The 20,447-nt window shown below is 39.7% G+C and overlaps 1 protein-coding gene across 3 annotated transcripts in view; it reads left to right on the top strand.

Moving 5' to 3' along the window:
• Positions 1-2,289: 2,289 nt before the first annotated feature.
• The window catches only part of LOC121867336 (enoyl-CoA delta isomerase 2-like), a 58,491-nt gene continuing 40,333 nt past the window's right edge, over positions 2,290-20,447 (top strand). The window contains exons 1-4 of one of the 3 annotated variants that reach the window (XM_042367261.1): positions 2,290-2,375; positions 14,481-14,586; positions 15,163-15,249; positions 19,454-19,584. In XM_042367261.1, the coding sequence (XP_042223195.1) occupies positions 14,575-14,586; positions 15,163-15,249; positions 19,454-19,584 (230 nt within the window). In that variant the 5' untranslated portion in view covers positions 2,290-2,375; positions 14,481-14,574. Of the gene's footprint in view, positions 2,391-6,080; positions 6,251-14,480; positions 14,587-15,162; positions 15,250-19,453; positions 19,585-20,447 lie in introns of those variants that run through there. The other 2 variants (XM_042367263.1, XM_042367262.1) reach the window with 2 other exon arrangements.

Genomic DNA, 20,447 nt, shown 5'->3' on the forward strand with positions numbered 1-20,447 from the left:
GCAGGACATTAGCAGGGAGTACCTGAGGGAGAAAAGAGGGGGTGTGGAGGCGATGGATGTTGTGTGCTTCCCTCACGGCAGGTACTGAGTCGTCAGATGCGCCTGCTGGGGTGTGTGTGGGCCTGGGTCAGCATCTGAGGCAGGACGGGTGTGCTGGGGTCGTCAGAATGTGGTGCGTGGGGCAGGAAGAGGAGCCGATGTCTGCTTGAAGACTGGGAGCGTGATCAGTGTCTCCTCCATCCTGTGTGAGTGCTAATCTCCGGGAGTCACCATTGTAGGGGTATCGAGATATTAATGTTGTCTAGCACTCAGGATGGAAGGAAACTCTTATGTGGTTTTCTTGTATAATATAAGATATATGATAGACAGTCTGGTGCTGGAGGTGCAGAATGAGAGTTGGTTGGTGAGGAAGCTCAGAGGACAGCTGGTGGGTCGCCATGCTCGCTGGCGGGAGCGAGGGCCGCCAGGCAGGCGAGGAGATACGAGGGCTGCCAGGCAGCGGCGGAGGAGGAGGTGTTGCTTGTTCAAGAAGAATGGTCAGAATTAATCTCAATGGAGAGACAGAGCTTATATACCCAGCTGCAGCCGCTATGAGTCATGTTGGAAAAACCCAGAAAGTCGCCAGTGAATAGTTTCGTTGCTAGGCAACGGCACGTTGGAATGTGATAGCAGGTGGTGGGCTGCTACGCAGTTTGTAGGGGAGACGTCCACTACAATACTCCCCCTCCCCTCCAGGCAGTGTAGGAGACTTGTTGTTTGTAGAGTTGCTTAGCACATGTGAGGCAGACCGGGCGGTGCATGCCTCATGTGAGACAACGGCGATGGCGTGATGAGCCGGTCGCTGAAATACAATTGTCTAGATACACACTATCTGTGGGAGAAGGGAGAAAAAGGATGTGTGGAGGCGATGAATGTTGTGCTTCCCTCACGACAGGTACAGGGTCGTCAGATGCGCCTGCTGGGGTGTGTGTGGGCCTGGGTCAGGAGCAGGGGCTGCGTCAGCAGAAGCAGGATTAGGGCTCGTGACAGCAGCTGGGTCCACGACAGCAGCAGGGTGCAGGACATTAGCAGGGAGTACCTGAGGGAGAAAAGAGGGGGTGTGGAGGCGATGGATGTTGTGTGCTTCCCTCACGGCAGGTACTGAGTCGTCAGATGCGCCTGCTGGGGTGTGTGTGGGCCTGGGTCAGCGTCTGAGGCAGGACAGGTGTGCTGGGGTCGTCAGAATGTGGTGCGTGGGGCAGGAAGAGGGCGATGTCTGCTTGAAGACTGGGGCGTGATCAGTGTCTCCTCCATCCTGTGTGGTGCTAATCTCGGGGAGTCACCATTGTGGGTATCGAGATATAATGTTGTCTAGCACTCAGGATGGAAAACTCTAATGTGGTTTTCTTGTATAATATAAGATATATGATAGACAGTGCTGGAGTGCAGAATGAGGGTTGGTTGGTGAGAGCTCAGGGACGGCCTGGTGGGTCGCCATGCTCGCTGGGGCGAGAGAACGCCAGGCAGGTGAGATACGGGCTGCCAGGCAGCGGCGGAGGAGGAGGTGTTGCTTGTTCAGAAGAATGGTCAGAATGAATCTCAATGGAGAGACCAGAGCTTATATACCCAGCTGCAGCCGCTATGAGTCATGTTGGAAAAACCCAGAAAGTCGCGGTGAATAGTTTCGTTGCTGAAAGGCAGCATGTTGTGGGAATGTGATGGCAGGTGGTGGGCTGCTATGCAGTTTGTAGGGGAGACGTCCACTACAAGGGACACCGGCAGAGGACGCCAGGGCGCTGTGGCGGGGGCGGCAGCCACCAGGCTGGTGTGGAGATGGTGTTGCTTGAAGGTGGCAGTGGGTAGAAAGAGGGGGTGTGGTCATAGTGTAAGCGGGCAGGTGTGTAAGACCGTGGTCATTACAATAGCGATGTCAGGTCTTATAAGGCAGGGGTAGGCGTGGGTGGATAGTTGACCCCCGCTCCGTGGGCGGCGCTGGAGACATAGTCTGGGGAATTCGAGAAGGTTCGGTGCTTGTAGGGGAGGAATCCACTACAAACCAAACATCTCGTACCCCACAGTGTCTTTATGAAAATGATTTTCGTCACTATAAAAATTTCCATTTGGGTTAGGCATATACTTGAGGTTTTCTCTTTAGAATATATTTATCTCGTAATAATTCAAAACGATTTTTTTTGCAGCAGTCAGTTCAAAAGAAAACAAATTTAGCGGTTTTGGGGAACCAGTCTAGCGAGAACTTAGATTTCCATTTGGCAACACTGATCATCTGATAAGTGACAATCTAACAGCATACTGATTACTGATAATCTCAGGGTCGGACATTCTGGCTCCAGAGTCCAGACGCAGACGGGATGATAGCATTACAGACTTAAACAAGTGTAAGCAGAATACAGGTATTTAGTCGAGTCTAAGGTATCCCTGTTCAAAAAAAGGTCAAATTATAATATTACACCGGTTTTTATTTCGATATTGAAATTAGGTTTTTCCTATGTATTTTGATGAGTTTCGAATGAATTTGATATTCATTTTCACTGGAAATCGCGTGTTTTTTAGACCACCCCAATCAAAACGGAAAACTTAGATTTCTTTTTTAGAATAAATTACAAATTATATTACCAACCAACCAAGAAAACCTAACCCCGTTGTTCATGCCCCAGACGCTAAAGGCGAAGATGGAGGGCCTGTTTGGAGCGATTCGTGAGCAGGGGGTCAGACCACCTTCGCCAAATCATGGCTACACTTGTGACTGAACAAAAGTAATAATCTTGAAAAATTAATATCTCAGTTATCCTTAATTTCAGGTGGAAATATCATCAAGAAAAATGTCTTAGAATTGTGTAAACATTACAAGATACATATTTTTAATACGAAAATAAAGACCGGTGTGATACTATAAATTCACCCAGAAAAAGTCTCTGGTAATTATTTGACTTCACAGCCGCTGATTTTTCATAAAAAGCGAATTAAAAAAAGCTGCAATTTTACTTTTTATAGTGGAGACTGTCGTTGTTATGGCAAATGGTTATTATTGTCGTTTTGGTCATCCAGCGAATTTTAGGATTTTAAGTTTTTAAATCGGTAGTTTCGACAATAATAGGGTACGTCGGCTGAGTGGATACTGTGGGGTATGAAATTGTTTGGTTCACACTCAGGATGGGATGGAGAAAGGAAACTCACAATGCGCTCCCCGCACACATGCTGCATCGGACGCACAGTGCAGCCTGGCGCCGGGAAGTGGCAGCGCGGCCACAAGCGCGATGCAGAGAAAGCCGGCCGGTGAGGGCGCCCAGAGGAGGACAGCCTGCAGGTCGCCACGCTCCCCGGCGGGAGCGAGGACCGCCAGGCAGGCGGAGGTGTTGCTGGCTGGTTGGTGTAGGTAGAAAGAGAGACAGATCACCACGAGGTCAGGTCTTAAATAGCGGGGGTAGGCGTGGCTTAGCAGTTGACCCCCGCTCCGTGGTGTATGGCGGCGCTGGTTGACCTAGACCACGAGGCATACACTTGGGAATTGGTGGGGTCGGCTAGGCAGCGACAAACAGCGTTTGTAGGGGAGAATTCCACTACAGTACTCCCCCTTCCCTCCAGGCGGTGTAGGAGACTTGTTGTCTGCAGAGTTGCTTAGCACATGCGAGGCAGAACGGGCGGTGCGTGCCTCATGTGATACAACGGCGATGGCATGATGAGCCGGTCGCTGGAGACAACTGTCTAGATACACAATATCTGTGGGAGTAGAGAGGGAGAATAAGGGTGTGTGGAGGCGATGAATGTTGTGCTTCCCTCACGGCAGGTACAGAGTCGACAGATGCGCCTGCTGGGGTGTGTGGACCTGGGTCAGGAGCAGGGGCTGTGTCAGCAGCAGCGGATGAGGGCTCGTGACAGCAGCTGGGTCCACAACAGCAGCAGGGTGCAGGACATTAGCAGGGAGTACCTGAGGGAGAAAAGAGGGGTGTGTGGCTCCGCACTCAGGAACAGAGGCCGCATCAGGGGCGGCAGGGGTTACTGCTGGGCCGGGGTCGGCATCTGAGGCAGGACGGGTGTGCTGGGGTCGGTAGGACGTGGTGCTTGGGGCAGGAAGAGGAGCTGGTGTCTGCTTAGAGTAGCAGAGCTGCTCTAGGGTGTCTAACCTGCGGTGAAGAAACAATAGTTGTAGAGCCGATGAGAGCTGCTTCTGTGTGGATAAGCCAGTCTTCCATGTTGCTTGAAGACTGGGAGCGTGATCAGTTTCTCCTCCATCCTGTGTGAGTGCGAATCTCCGGGAGTCACCATTTGTGGGGTATGAAATTGTTTGGTTCACACTCAGGATGGGATGGAGAAAGGAAACTCACAATGCGCTCCCCGCACACATGCTGCATCGGACGCACAGTGCAGCCTGGCGCCGGGAAGTGGCAGCGCGGCCACAAGCGCGATGCAGAGAAAGCCGGCCGGTGAGGGCGCCCAGAGGAGGACAGCCTGCAGGTCGCCACGCTCCCCGGCGGGAGCGAGGACCGCCAGGCAGGCGGAGGTGTTGCTGGCTGGTTGGTGTAGGTAGAAAGAGAGACAGATCACCACGAGGTCAGGTCTTAAATAGCGGGGGTAGGCGTGGCTTAGCAGTTGACCCCCGCTCCGTGGTGTATGGCGGCGCTGGTTGACCTAGACCACGAGGCATACACTTGGGAATTGGTGGGGTCGGCTAGGCAGCGACAAACAGCGTTTGTAGGGGAGAATTCCACTACAATACAACACTCGCCTCGTGTCCTAAGGGTTGCTAGTACGATCCCGAGACACTTGCATTTTTCACAATTGCAGGGTCTCAATTGTTTCTCATTCCATTGACAACACAACATACATATATCGTTTCTCACTTTTGATCTTTTTTTCATTTTTGTATTTATAGTTCTTTATTATTAAAATTATTATTATTATTACAGTTACTGTATTATTATCATCATTATCTTATTATTTAATATTTGTTTGTTTAATCATAAATTTTATTTATTATGAATTATTATGACTATTATTTATTATTATTATTATTATTATTATTATTATTATTATTATTATTATTATTATTGTTATTGTTATTATTATTATTATTATTATTATTATTATTATTATTATTATTGTTATTGTTATTGTTCTTATTATTTTTATTATTATTATTATTATTATTATTATTATTATTATTATTATTATTATTATTATTACTACTATTATTATTATTACATTTTCGCCCCCCAGGCCGCGATGTGGGTCAGTGACCTGTGTCCGGGTGGGCTAATCCCCGTAAAAAAAACTAAAAAAAAACTTTATAACGTTTCCGTCGGAAATTTATTTTTTTCAAGTATTTTAGTCGATAAAATGTTCAACTATTACTCTTTTAAAGTGGACAGAGCTTTGAAGTAGAGGGAAAATGTGGGGGTAAAATACAAAATATAAGGTTAATGTGTAGGACCTACACTGTAGGTTAATGCTGCCCACGATTCTAGCAAGAACACACTGCTTTTCCACCATAATTTTTTTGTTAATTGCTAGTGACAGCGTTCTCTTTTGGGGAAGTGTTTCTTTTTTTTAAATTTATACTATAATACCGCATGCACGTTTAAAAGGAACTTTGCCCTGTTATGGAGTTGGGTAAGGTTACGTTAGGTTAAATAAGGGTAAGTTAAATACTGACTACATTACATATCCACTCAGGGAAGGGGGGGGGTAGGTTAGGTTAGGTTAGTGTTTCTTTTGTGTACATAAAAGCAGCAAAAAAAATGCCTGCATAAATTTTGCTCTTTTATTTATTGGAGGATGTTGGTTTCTCTGGAAAAGCTAAAAAAAAACACGAATGTTTGACCATGATTGAAAAATAGCAGTTTTTTTGTTTTATCCCCAGAAAAAAAACTATCTCCAATAAAAAAAACATCAGCAAAATTCATGCAGGAAAAAAAATGTTTAGTTTTGGCGAAATCATTAGCAGCACTTGGTTTTATCCTCTTCACCACTGATCTGCTCGTTAGCCGCCCGGGCGATCGGTTACGTCTCTGTCACACTGTTGGCAAATGCTGAGCATGCACCGGCTCCTGAATGTACCTGAACCCGCTCCAGTGTTGGTCAATTCTTGTCTTGAAAGAGCTCACACTCGGTGCCGTCACAACACTTTCTGGTAGATTGTTCCAAGAGTTTACAACCCTCACTCCGAAAAAGTTTGCCCTCACAGATTTCTGGACTTGCGACTGCATTCTTGAGCTGTGACCTCTTGTGGGGCGAGCACCCCTGCCAGCTCCAAGTAAGGACATTCGTCTGAGTAGTGTTCCCTGAGATGCTTATACACCTCAACTAGGTCACCCTTTGCCCGTCTGTAATATAAGCTAGGCAAGTTCAGGCGCTCAATCTCTCAGGGTAGCTGAGGTGCCGAACTGCTTAAAACGTTTACCAAATATAACACCAAACAAACCCTTGAAACCCTTACATAACCTTTCCTATCTTGTATAAATGTTAAGAATCACTTTCGAGCTTATGGATCCCGTCTCATCTGAAAACAGTCCAACACATACTGTAAACCGAAAACAACACCATTACCTCTTGAACATTGAAAACAGTAATAAGGAAAACTTTATAATTTTGGGATATTTAAGAGTTAGGAAATGTTAGGTCATGTTTTCCAAACCTTTTCATAGTGATCTTTTAGTACTTTCTCCACATTTTCCCTCTACTTCAAAGTCTTGTCGACTTTAAACAAGTAATGTTGTTGGTAATTTTATCGATTAAAGTACTCGAAAAGTATAAATTTCTGATGGAAACGCTATGGAAGAAAAGTGTCAGAATTGTGTAAACTACTGAGGTAAATATTCGTCCATTGGCTGTCTTCAGGTTTTGAGGTACGAGAATATGTATACAGTATATATTTTTTTGTGTGTGATTTACTCACATTTGACATTCATTTATTTTGCAAATTAGCGGTTTTTGCAAAAAAATAAAATTTTCATTTTTAACAAACTAATAATTTACACAAAAAATGGGGGTCAAATTTGAGTAAAACACACCAAACTACACAAAAAACTATACTCATATCAAAGGAACCAACCAACCAACCTACCTAACCTATCCTAACCTACAAGGAGGAGACAACTGACTCTTAAGTGAGGTAATTGTAGTGGATTCCTCCCCTACAGTATAACCTCAGGTAAACATGGCGGGAACCTGTGGACAGCCAATGGACGAATATTAACCACTATTGATTCCAAAACTTAAATTTGCTAGATGACCGGAATGATAATTTTACTGGTAAATGTTTTAAAAAGTGTTTATTTAAAAGTTAAAGTTAATGTAACCTAATTTACCTTAACCTAAACTAACCTAACCTAACAACTGAGCATAACTTAACACCTGCCGTGGGCGAACTTACTGTTACTAAGGCGGGGGAAGCGGCTGTGAAGTCCTCCATATTAGCAGTCAATTTAGAGTACAGGATAATAATTCTATATTGAGTATTTTTGTTCCTAATAATAAGTTCACTTTTACTTTTTACTTTATCGTCTTCACCACTGATCGGTTCGTTAGCAGCTTGGGCGGTTGGTCACATCTCTCTTAGGCACTCTTGGTGAGTATTGGGCATGAATTGACTCGGACAAAAACAAAGTGATTTTCATCAATGACACTGGTGTTATTTCAGTTTCGTACAACCATGGAATCCAGGATTTTTAAAACATGTATTAGATATATCTCATCATTGTGAGTAACTTTCATTCTATATACTTCCATTGCAATTGAATAATTATCCTGTTATTGAATTTTTTAAATCCTAGACAATATTTATCACAAAACATCCAAGAAAATTTATAGGGCTTTGAAGTAGAGGGAAAATGAGGGGTAAAATACTGAAAAGAATGCCAAACAAACCTTTGAAACCCTTACCTAACCTTTCCTAATTTATATATGAGAACACCACAACCAGCAGAAAGAACTGTACTCGATTTTGTTAATTTTTTCTGCAGATGTTCTTATCATTAATAGTAAGTATTTTAAGAGAGGTGACATGAACTAGAAACTCACATAACTTGACCTCACCAACCAAAGAAACCTACCTAACCTTACTTAACTTTCGAGCTAGGGTGCCCCGCCATATTAAACAGAAAGCACTTACTTTGATATTTGGTACCAATGGAAGCAAACTTTGTTGAAGTGCCGTAGTGTAATTTTACGTTTTTTTTTTTTTTTTTTTTTGAAGTTAGAGTATACTCGGTCCGACCGGGCCGATTGCAGACAAACAGAGCAGACTTCATGTGTGCACTCAGCAGATATTTTGGGAGGAGTATTTATGGTAAGCACAGGAATTAATTTCTTCACATACAGTAAAAGTCCAGAAATCCGGACCACCTGGGAATCCGGACTTTTCGAAAGCTAATTTTTTTTTTTTAGCTGGCTTTTGTGTGTATGTGCACATGCATGAGCGCCACAGCTGCACAGCGTCAACAAGCGACCACGCAGTCGCCACTTTAAAACGAGCAATCAAACTGTGACAACGTATGTTATTTTGAATCCTACTCTTTCCATTTACAGAGTACTGTACAAGCCCATAATAATGGCTCCTAAAGTAGATAAACTTCGTTGTGTGAAGAGAAAAAAGAACACGTTGAAATTGAGCGACAAACTTGAAATAATTAAGAAACTAGAACGTGGTGTGAGCAATACTTTTCTAATGGAAACATATGACATTGGAAAGTCTACAATTTATGATATAAAAAGGGCAAAGAATAAGATTCTAGAATTCACAGCTTTTTCTTTAAAACTGCTCATTTTGATAAATGAAGCATGCTATATTTGCTAATGAATAAACTATCAAAATGTACCTGTTCATCTCTTCTTTATTCCTCCTTAAATTTGAATTTTAAAAGTACTGCCTGAGAATCCGGAAAATCCGAAAATCCGGACCTACCCAATCCCCAAGCAGTCCGGATTTTTGGACTTCTACTGTACAAAGCACATTGAGACATCATTTTAGTGTCTGTGGATCAGTTTTTCACCGTATTTTACTCCTTAATTTCCCTCATCCAACCTTGCCCACGACTGGTGATTTATGATTGTAGATAGAAAAAAAATATTCAAATAAAAAGTTGTTGCTTCTTTTAAAATACTTACTCCAATGACAAGAAGATTTATGGAAAAAATGAACGAAATCAAACAACTTTTGGTGTTAGCCATCGGCTCCACCTCTACCAAAATATATTTTACTATTTTATGTTGGATTATACAGTACAGTACTGTATTTAGAAAATAATTTATAACCATTCTATGGTAAAGATTTAGAAGAGGGCAACCGCAGAAATTACTAATAAAACTGTGTTTTTCTAGTGTTTTTCATAAGTTTCAAATGGGCTTTTAAGGAGATATTCCCCCCCCCCCTCCACCACCAGTACCAACAATTTTGATTGTACAAAGTGGGCAGGGCTTTGAACTAGAGGGAAAATGTGAAGTAAAAGCACCCAAAAAACTTACTAAACCAAATGAAACTTAACCTAACCTAACTTTACCAAATTTAACCTTACCTTCCCTTGTTCTGGGGATTTTGATTTATTGAAAACCAACCATGTTTATCTTCATGATATTGGCAGTCTACACCACACTTTGGTCACTTTACAGAAGTTTGCAGAACACCATGGGACTTAAAAATGTCAGTAGCTACAGTGTTATTTACAAAAAACACTTTGAATGGTTTGCCAAACAGAGAAAGAACACCCTTCACACAGAGAAGCCATCTGGCGACTCAATCAATCAATCAGTACCATCTTCATATCTGGGGGTTGGTGACCATATTCCTCCACTCTAAACATCCTTGGACTATTTTTACCAATTTTCTAAGGTTTTGTATCTCTTTGGGAACCCACTTTTTAATATCAGTCAACGATCTCAGTCTCTACCTTCCCCTAGCCCACCTTACCCCCAACTTTGCCCTTTAATATTTCTGTTAGTTCCCCTCATCCCTAATTATATGACCAAAGTACGTAATGTATCTCAGTTTTCTTTTTCTGTACATTTCAAGTGTTTTTCTGGGAAGTCTTTTGCTAATCTTAGTACTTCTTCATTTATTTTCTTGTCAGTATAGCTGGTTCTTATCATTCGCCTATAACACCACATTTGAATAGCCTTCAACCTCTTTCTGGTGTCTGCTGAAAGTGTCCACACTTACACATAAGAACATAAGAAAATAAGGAGTCTGCACATAGCCGGTTGGCCTGTGCATGGCAGCTCCTGTCAAGAGTTACAACCACTCTCTATCGTCCATGAATCTATCTATATCCTCCTTTTAAAACTTTCCAGCATTCCAGCACTTACTACTAAGTTGCTAAGCTTGTTCCACTCATCTACCACCCTATTTATGAAACTCATCTACTACCATATTTATGACCCATACATCAGTCATTGTCAGATAAAGCATTTCAGCAGCCTTTTTCTCAAATTGAAGGTACTAATGACCCTTTTCAATAGGTTTTTTAGAGTATTAAATGCTGTTTTTGCTTGTTTTGATTTCTTCCATACATATACCATTACAGCAAATGTTATTTCCAAAATACACAAAATTTTCCACTTGTTTAAGTTGCTTGCCATAATTTTTATTTTAGGAATTATTTCAAATTTGGAAACAACCATTACTTTAGTCTTTACAGCATTAACTCTTAAGCCATATTTTTCACCTTTTTCAAGTGATTTAAAAATAAATCAATGGTGTATGTATTTTTACTATACCTAAAAGGCCACCAGCCACCACTACCTCACAGTATCCACCACCACCAGCCACCACATTCCTGTGACCACCAGCCACCTCTGCCTAACAGTACCACCATCACCACACTCCTGTGACCACCATCCACCACCACCTCACAGTATCCACTACCACCACCACATTCCCATGACCACCTGCCACCACTACCTCACACCATCCACACCCAATTGTGTGTGCATTTAACAAAGTAAAAGAAATTTAATACAAATACTTAAACGTACTCAAAATTACAAGTTGAAATGTAACAACAACACAACTCAAAGATTGGCCAAGTAGGGGGAGAGGTACGGTGATGTAGCGACAGTGGTTGGCAACCTGCCAAGTCCACACATACATGTTCATTACGTTGGGCTTCACTTAGGCCTACTTCAGACGAGCGTGTGTGAAACAGACCTTACGTTGGAGTATGAGAGCTGCAGCTAGCCCGCCCGGTTTGAAATATTACTGTAGGATATTGTAATTTTTAATTTACGAATGAGCAGGGTATGCTTTGGGATTATCGAATAAGGGTGTTAGAATATCAATTGCAGATAAGCGGGGTTGTGAATAGTGAGGTACAGGTATTCCTATCCGGTACAGTAGTTTATAAGAATCTCAAAGGGCAGTATACAGTAGTACTCAATTAAATGTACACATTTGGAGTTGATTCATGGCTGCCTCATTAGAGGTCACAGTCTCAAGTTAACGAAGTTATCAGTACATAAAATTGCCAGAGGTAATCTTTTCGGAATAAAAATTTTTAATCTTGGAATAACCTGCCAGAGAACATACATTATTAATGAAACTAAGGAATACTGCAAAATATGAGCAAAGCTTGAAAGCTGCTGATATGCAGTTCAGTACAGTAAAACCCCAATGCGGTAATTCGTACTCTTGTAATTCAAAATCACTCTTATTTCATAATGTGTTTCTGTTTCGAAATACACCTATATGTTACAAATTTCGTAATACCTTGGTAAAATTTTTAAATACGAGAAACATTTCGAAATATGATATACCGTACTGTATATTACAATTTTCATAATATTTAGTAAAATTTTGAATTATGAGATACAGTAGTACCCGCTTAACGCAAGCGGTCAATTGAACCCACAGGGTACCGTGTTAAGTGAAAACCGCGTTAAGTGAACAACAGAACATATGGGATTAATTCCAATAGAGACTGGCCCGACCCCCAAACTCTACTTTTTCCGACACAATACCTATGTTCTAGTAAAAATAACATCTTAATTTTATGATGGTACATGCACACAATTAATACTTAAGAGAAATACAGTCGCCAAGTTAATGTCCATTCAAATAATGGACTCAACTCCCTCCCCCTCTTCTCACACTACACTGCTGGCTCTTCCCTCTCTGAGAAATTTTGGGGGGAAAAACCACTGGATTTTAATAAATGTTACCTCAAACTAAAGTTAGGATAATATAATTGACATTGCTGGATTCCTTGTAAGACCAGGAATATTTTGAATATAAATGTCATATATTTTGCACAAAAGATAACATATTTACTCAGAGTAAACATTATATCTAAAATTTGTATGTCTAATGCAAAATCTATGATGTTTATATTCAAAATGATCATCAAATTGTAAGAATTCCAGCAATGTAAATTATATTCTGGCCGGGTAATTTGTATGAATTTTATGAGCTAAAACAAATATCTTCAGTTAATAAAAAAAAAATATTCTTCACGACACTATCTGTCAATCAAAGTACCCCACCTTGCCTCCCCCCTCTTCCAACCGCGCCAGATGGTCGGTCCGTCCCAACCCTCCCCCCCACCCCCCACCAACCCTCCCTACAAGAGAAATGTAGGGTGAAAAAACTAAATTTTAACATTTAGTAATAAAATATACCTCAGATTAAAGTTAGGATAATATAATTGACATTGCTGAATTCCTTGTAAGACCAGGAATATTTTGAATATAAATGTCATATATTTTGCACAAAAGATAACATATTTACTCAGAGTAAACATTATATCTAAAATTTGTATGTCTAATGCAAAATCTATGATGTTTATATTCAAAATGATCATCAAATTGTAAGAATTCCAGCAATGTAAATTATATTCTGGCCGGGTATTTTGTATGAATTTTATGAGCTAAAACAAATATCTTCAGTTAATAAAAAAATAAATAAATATTCTTCACACCATGCCAGATGGTCGGTCGGTCCCTCCCTTCCCCCCACCTCCCACCAACTCTTCCCTACCAGATGTGTGGGAAAACCAGAATATTTACCTTTTTTGTAATAAATAATACCTCAAACTAAAGTTAGGATAATATAATTGACATTGCTGGATTCCTTGTAAGACCAGGAATATTTTGAATATAAATGTCATATATTTTGCACAAAAGATAACATATTTACTCAGAGTAAACATTATATCTAAAATTTGTATGTCTAATGCAAAATCTTTGATGTTTATATTCAAAATGATCATCATATTGTAAGAATTCCAGCAATGTGAATTATATTCTGGCCGGGTAATTTGTATGAATTTTATGAGCTAAATAAAAAAAAAAAATTATACTTCACCGCGTATATGGGTAGATGAACCGAGTTAAGTGAAAGTTCGGTTCTGGCGAGGCACCGCGTATATGCGAAGTGAAACCAGTGAAACCACGTTAAGCGGGGTAATACTGTACTGTATTTGCGAATATGTTTGACGCATGTGTCGCCATTGGATGCAACCACCCACCTCAGTGGAGTGCACATCTATGGTCTACCATGCAAGCTTTTTCCACTTATTTTTCCATCATTGCCCAGAGTTTTTGCCATTATGTCTGATGACCCTAAATCTGGTACTGTACTTAGAAACGTTTAAATTTTGAATGGGGCAGATAATGGAAGAGTACTGTAGTTTTGTTTGTTTTCCCTCTGGGGAATGTGTTCCTCATAATTCGTAAAATCTCATACGTACTTAGTTCGGAAGGGCTAGAGCCCCAATTACTGTATTTAGAATTATGGGGATTTTACTGTATAATATACTAACCAAAGCAAACTAACATGTTAGTAAACCTCTCTAACCATCCATAAATTGAGGGAGATGACTAAAAACATAGGATGCCAAGTATGTATAATAATACAGCATCATTCTGTGAAGTGATGTTATGAAACACTTTACTGTTTACTTGAGGTGGTGGATGGATGTTGTCCAAGCACACTTAAATTAATATTGAGAAAAAAAAATATAAATGTGGGTTATTCATTAAAAGACAATGGATTTATATGCTACTGATAGACTCCTGGTTAAAAAAAATGGGGTAAACATTAGAACTAGAGCTGCAAAATTACTTGGACAAAACCAAAATTTCTTTTGGAGTGTCTTGAACCTACAGGTTTAAACCAGTAATAACAGCAGATGACACAGACTAAGCCAAAAGGTACTAGATTGCTTTATGCTTAGATTTGGTTTGTTTGGCTGATTCGTGTCAATCTGCTGTCATGAATGATTTTACCCCATAACCTAGCTACCTGAGGGAATGGCTGTAGACAAGTCCATAAAAGTTTCTTTGGGGATTTTAAATATTATTTTCACAAGTTTTGCAGGACTGTACGTATAGTTTTTTTTTACCTTCACTCACCACACTTACCATCCATGTGTTTACATAAATGCACCAGAAAAGAATCCCATAAAAAATAATGAGGAATAAAGTTATGACTCATGTTAATCATTTGTAGAATTTTTTTAACCTGTGCTAAGATTTGATATTCAAGTTTTTTCCAGAGAAGTTGAATACATAAAGGATTGGCACTCTGGACCTTCAAGTTAAACATATATTGGATATATCAAATACTGTACTGTACCATCAAAATCAACCATGCCCAATAAGGTATGATATCTATATTTATGATCCTTTTAAACCATTCATGAAAAATTAACATTCATAAGAGGGATTACCTGTGATGTAAAATTATGTAATGTGTACAGTATGTTGTAAATGTCATCTTGGACTGCCACTGATGAACACTGCAATATTGTCACTAAATTCTAATGATGTTTCATTTACCTGATTACTTACTGGGTAGGTTACATATATTCATGAATGTTTATCAATATTGAATCAGGTGGACAATTAGTGGCACTTCCTATATTCAGGGTTCTCTATAGTTGGTACTCTAGAAAACTAGGGGTAATATATAAGGGTGGCAGTGCATCCAACTGGATGAACTGTATGGTCAAACAACACAACAATTGATAAACATCAAAATCAAGTGAAACTTTTCCTATGAGCAGGGGGGTAAAATTGCATCCTGGATCTAACTACAGAGGCATGAAGCTTTCTTTGATTGTGTTGTATTCTGAACTCAGAGAGTCATTATTGTCTATTGACAAATGAATACCTGTTTTTAAATAAAAAAAATAAAAAATACTGAAAGGTCAAAATATTGAGTTGTGTATTTTACAGGAACCTGAGCTGGTAGTGACAGTGAAGGACAAGGTTCGCGTTCTCAGACTAAACCGTCCACACAAGAAAAATGCCATCAACGCAAATGTAAGTGTGTAACTTTATTATAAGACGCCTGGTGGTAAGAGAAGTTCGGTGATTTTCTAGATGTAGAATATACGACTGGTTGCAAAAATATCAATTTTTTTATTTTATTGTTTTGATTTTTTTTTTTTTTTTTTTTGTAAGGAAGGCCTTGGAGGTTCTAGTCTATTTAGAGAATTTTTTTTATTCACAATTGTTACTGTTGGGGAGTCTTCATTTCATTGCGTGAGAATCCATATTGAGTGAAGTCTAAGAGAAATATTCTGCATCTACGGTGATGTTTTAAATGTGAGAAGACACAATTTATAATATTTTCAGATTTAAGAGGATTTCATGATATGATCATATTCAGGCAATGACTGTTATACAATGGATCAATATGCTGTCAATCAGTTTTACGATGTAAAAAAGAATAATATCATTTACCACTGCGCGATGGCTAAAGATCAGTTTTATGATGGTCTCTACCTGAATGCTTTTCCTGCTGTGTCACTGCATGAAAAAGTGATGTACAATAACTCACAATATTCCAAGATATGATGATGCAATCTCGGAATGGCGTAACACGTGCAACTCACGTGGGAGGTTCTACCCGTCCCCTGTGAGTGCCAGGCTAAGCAGTTGAGTATTTCTTATCACCCAGAGGATGGTTTGCATGTAGAAGGAGTTATTCTTTGTACATAATAATACAGTAAACCCTCGAAAGTTTGGACCCTGTAAGTCTGGATTTTGGATAGTCTAGACCTTTTCTGGGCAAGAAACATTTGTCCAAACCCTTAAATAGTTTTTGTTTTAAACTCCTGCTGCTCGTGGTCATTAGAAATTCTCACCAGCCAGCAATCCCTTGGCCTCTTTCCTCCTCTCAGACCCGTGAGTGAGCAATTTATTACCCCACTCTTAGAATGGACTTACCCCTAATGCTGCACTGTGATTGGTTAGCTATAAGTACAACACACATTAAGTCCTTCTGTGAAGAAAGTGGAAGATTAATGTGTATTGCATCATCCATGTCACACACACACATACCTCGCATATTTTTTCTATTATTTAATATTTTATATTATTAATGATGAAACATACACCGTAAGAGGCTGAGATATAATGTATAAATAAAAACAAATGTGAGTGCTGCAACAGGGAAGAAATTACCTTTTGATACAGATTGTCAATTTATTTGAAGTCAAATTATAAACTGTACTGTATTGTATTTTTCTATTGTTTAATACTGTATGTGTTAGTAGGACCCAAGCCACATCACATACCTGCCAACAATGACTTTGTCACTTGTCATGACTCATACAGGTCTGCATTATGATCCCATTCTTGTTGCCGACGTTCTGGTAGAGAATCAGATACCCGGGCTGACTTATACATCCATGGTGTGGATTTTCTTGTTTATTGCACACACAGAGATAACTGCCAAAAGCAGCATCCAAAAAGTATAAGTACAGACACAAACTTGTTTACTTATAGTGTACAAGCGTCCAACAAAAAAGTATCATCTGAAGGCATTTAACATATAAAGTGAATAGGTTCCATTATAGCATCCAATCTTACAGATACTAATAGAAAAATTTCCTCTTTAATGGCAAACTAAAGATTCTCGATCATCCTAGCAAAGTGTGTTATTTGAATATACAGCCACTCCTCGACTTACGACGGGTTTAGGGACCCAAATCCAGGTCGTAAGTTGAAAATGCGAAGATAATACATAGAAAATCTAAAATGGGTGTCTCTTTTTCTTCTCAGCACCACAAAACTCTCACTTTTAAGCATGCCAGCCATTTTAAAGGGAATTACAAACAAAAATTTTGTCAGTACACAGCGCAATCACTAACGTCGGGACTTGAAAATATGTAATTTGAAAAAATTTTGGTACGACTGGGGCGGTCGTATGTCCAGGTGGTGGTAAGTCGAGTAGGTCGTAAGTCGAGTAGTTACTGTACAGTACTACAGTACAGGTATGTCATGTTATTTATGATGAAACATATGCCAGAATAGGCTGATCATACAAGAATACTGTATAATAATGAATAAATAAAAATAAACTTGCAGTCATGGCAATGGCTAGTACCCCCCCCCCCTTCCAGCACGTTTATACATCAAGTGTCATCTTGTACTTATTAGCTCTCGTTAGGCCTATATAAAATCTGTTAGACCACTGTACAGTACTATTCAACAATATAGTAGTGCAGTATTTATTTTAATAGTAAATAAGATAAATTCTATAAATAAATATATTATTTTTTAATGAACTGTCATTATACCATTGCATATATGGAGATGTATTCCAGGTGATGCATGTGAAGGGTGCAGGTATTAATAAACACAGGTAATTACATTAAAGTATCTTTACTAATTAATGAATGACAAATAAACACTATTGTTGTGTAGTGTAACGGGTGTGAGACGTAGTGCGTGGGTGGGAAGCGGGAGGCAATGGATATCATATGGCTTTGCTCTGGCTGATGCTAATCCATCTCTGCATCACGGAAATTATGATTTAGGTGATGATAATAGAGGTAGTGGGGATGATGGTGAGGGAGATTGTAGTAAGTGGTGGGCAGGTGATGCATCTATCAGTTTCTTAGGTAACACTACACCTGCAGCACTGCCAGATGCTATTGAACAGCTGATATCTAACCACAAAATTGAGTGTCAGTACAATATAAATGATCAATGTTGTATCCATTCAACATTACATTACATAACATTCTAAAATATGAGTGAGGAGGCAGAAAGGTGTGGGTGATTAGAGAGATGGATTGGAAAGAAGTGTTGTGCTCCTCAACAGCTGATCTTAAACCCGCCAGCACACAGTCACGTGCTTGTGCATCAGTTAACCACACACAAATTTATGTCACACAAAAAGACCTGCACTTAAATTTTTTTTTTTTTTTTATTGGGCACCCCCCTACATCCTGGTGTAAGGTGAAGCACAGAAGCATTTACAGCGCCCAACAGGGAAGCATGCTAAGTTCATGCTTGCCTTATGTCTCATGAGTTAAGGGCGTAGAAGCCTGAAGAGTCAATGGTTTATGTCTAAGCAAGTTATTGGAAGTTCCAACAACTTGTCCCTGAATACGAATTCGCAACTTTCGACTTACTGTAGGTACCTACTTTACTGCTAGGTGAACAGGGACGAAGGGGACTAGGAAGAGTGTCCAAACAACTTCCGCCGGCCCGGGAATCGAACCCGTGACATCTTGCTTTCGAGGCAAGAACGGTACCGCTCTACCACCAGCTCCCCAACCCACACTTAATATAATATAAAACAAAGCACTAAACCAGCAACATATCACAACAGTAGTTGTCACCCTTCACTCTGGAGGCAATGCTTTGTTAATTCCCGTGTTGGGGTGTGTGGGTGATGTTGGAGGGTGCACTTGTATGTGTGTGTGGATGGTGTTAGGGTGTGTGGGTGGTGTTGGGGTGTGCAGATTGGGACCTTTAAAATATAAATTTAAGAGTTCATCGGGGAGGTGGGGGGGGGGGGCTAGTGAGCTGCTGCGTAGTACACAGTGGTCCTCAGAACCCCCCTAAAAGTACTTGGAAGTCCGGACAATTGGTAAGTCCGTACTCCCTTTCCCCCAAACTGTCCAGACTTTCGAGGGTTTGCTGTATACACTATACAGTATATACAGTACTATACTAGTAAATGTGTGGAATAAATAAAAATTATAATAATAATAAATAAAAGAAATTAAAAGTACTATGTTGTCATTTGGCAATCTTGTCACTAGCACGATCTGTGATGAAACGCTGATCCGAGTCCCAGCTCCTCCACTCTTGTGATAGCTTCCACACACGTAATACAGAGTAAATGTTTAATTTCTTTGTTTTGACCTTATGATAATTAATTTTCTTTCATATTTTTGCACATTCTGTAAAGATGAGTGTGTACAGTACATATAACAGTGCAAAAAAGAATTGAAGAATACAGTACTGTATTACATTTATGTACCCAGAAATATGAGTTGAAAAATAACAGCAACACAGCTCACAGTTGGTGGGAGACTGAGATACTGTACTAACACTGCACCCCCTCCTGCTTACCCCTTCCCCTCGCACAATTCACGGGAGGATTTTAAAGTAAAGGAAAGTAGTACACTACTGTAATGTAATATGCAGTGAGTGATGGTGCAGTTCATGTTTGAAAGAAGAAGAATTCTTGTAATGCAAGGATTGATAGTATGTTCTCTTTCAGTTATATACAGGAATTGTCCAATCATTAGAGGAAGCTGCTGCTGATCCCAATACCCTGATTGTGGTTATGACTGGTACTGGTGATTACTTTACCTCCGGAAATGACCTCTCTGCATTATTGGAAGGTGTGAGGTAAGACTGAAATATTGATAATATTTTGTGTTGGGATGTTTTTGTTGTTTAACTTACATAGGCTCAATGTGGTACATACAAACACTCCTGCTACATAGATCTTTACTTTTATTATTGTACAGTACAGTATTACTGCTATACCGAAACACTCCTCAGATTCCAGTATTACCTCGCTATACTACTGAACAAATTCACTATACATATACTGTATCGAACCCTCAGCCAAACCCGTCCTCAGATATCTCAAATAATGTTTAAATACTGTACATTATTTGAGGATGGTTTGGTAGAGGGTTCGATACAGTATACAGTAAAACCTCGATAAATCGGACTTCATTATATCAGATTTTGCATTTTTACGGACTCTGAGGTACTCTGGTCACCAAAAAAAAAAAAAAAAAAAAAATGGGGAAGATAAAAAAAATCTTATGAAATGAACTACACTTACTGAATACTGTACAGTGGTCTAGTCAGATTTGCTATAGGCCTACTGAGAACTAAGATACTTGAGTATACTGTATAAGCAGGATGGGGCTGATCAGGTGTTGCCGTATATGTTGGGTTTATTTATTTATTTATTTGGTATTATATATTCTCACATGATTGGCCTCTTATGGTTTATGGTTAATCATAATTAATATAACATCTTCAGTAATAGGGAAAAATACAATACTGTATGTAATTTGTGATGTGACTTGAAGATAAAGGATACTCTGTATCAGAAGGTTATTTACTCAAGATGCATTCACAGTATCACACTGTATAATATTTGATAAGAAGATACCTTCGTAACAACATTATTTATTACCTTTGAGTGTTATATGATGGTCAATTTGACTACTTGTACACTTAGACAGATGATT

This window comes from Homarus americanus, unplaced genomic scaffold (assembly GCF_018991925.1).
Source record: "Homarus americanus isolate GMGI-L3 unplaced genomic scaffold, GMGI_Hamer_2.0 scaffold6317, whole genome shotgun sequence".
Taxonomy (NCBI): Eukaryota; Metazoa; Arthropoda; class Malacostraca; order Decapoda; family Nephropidae; genus Homarus; species Homarus americanus.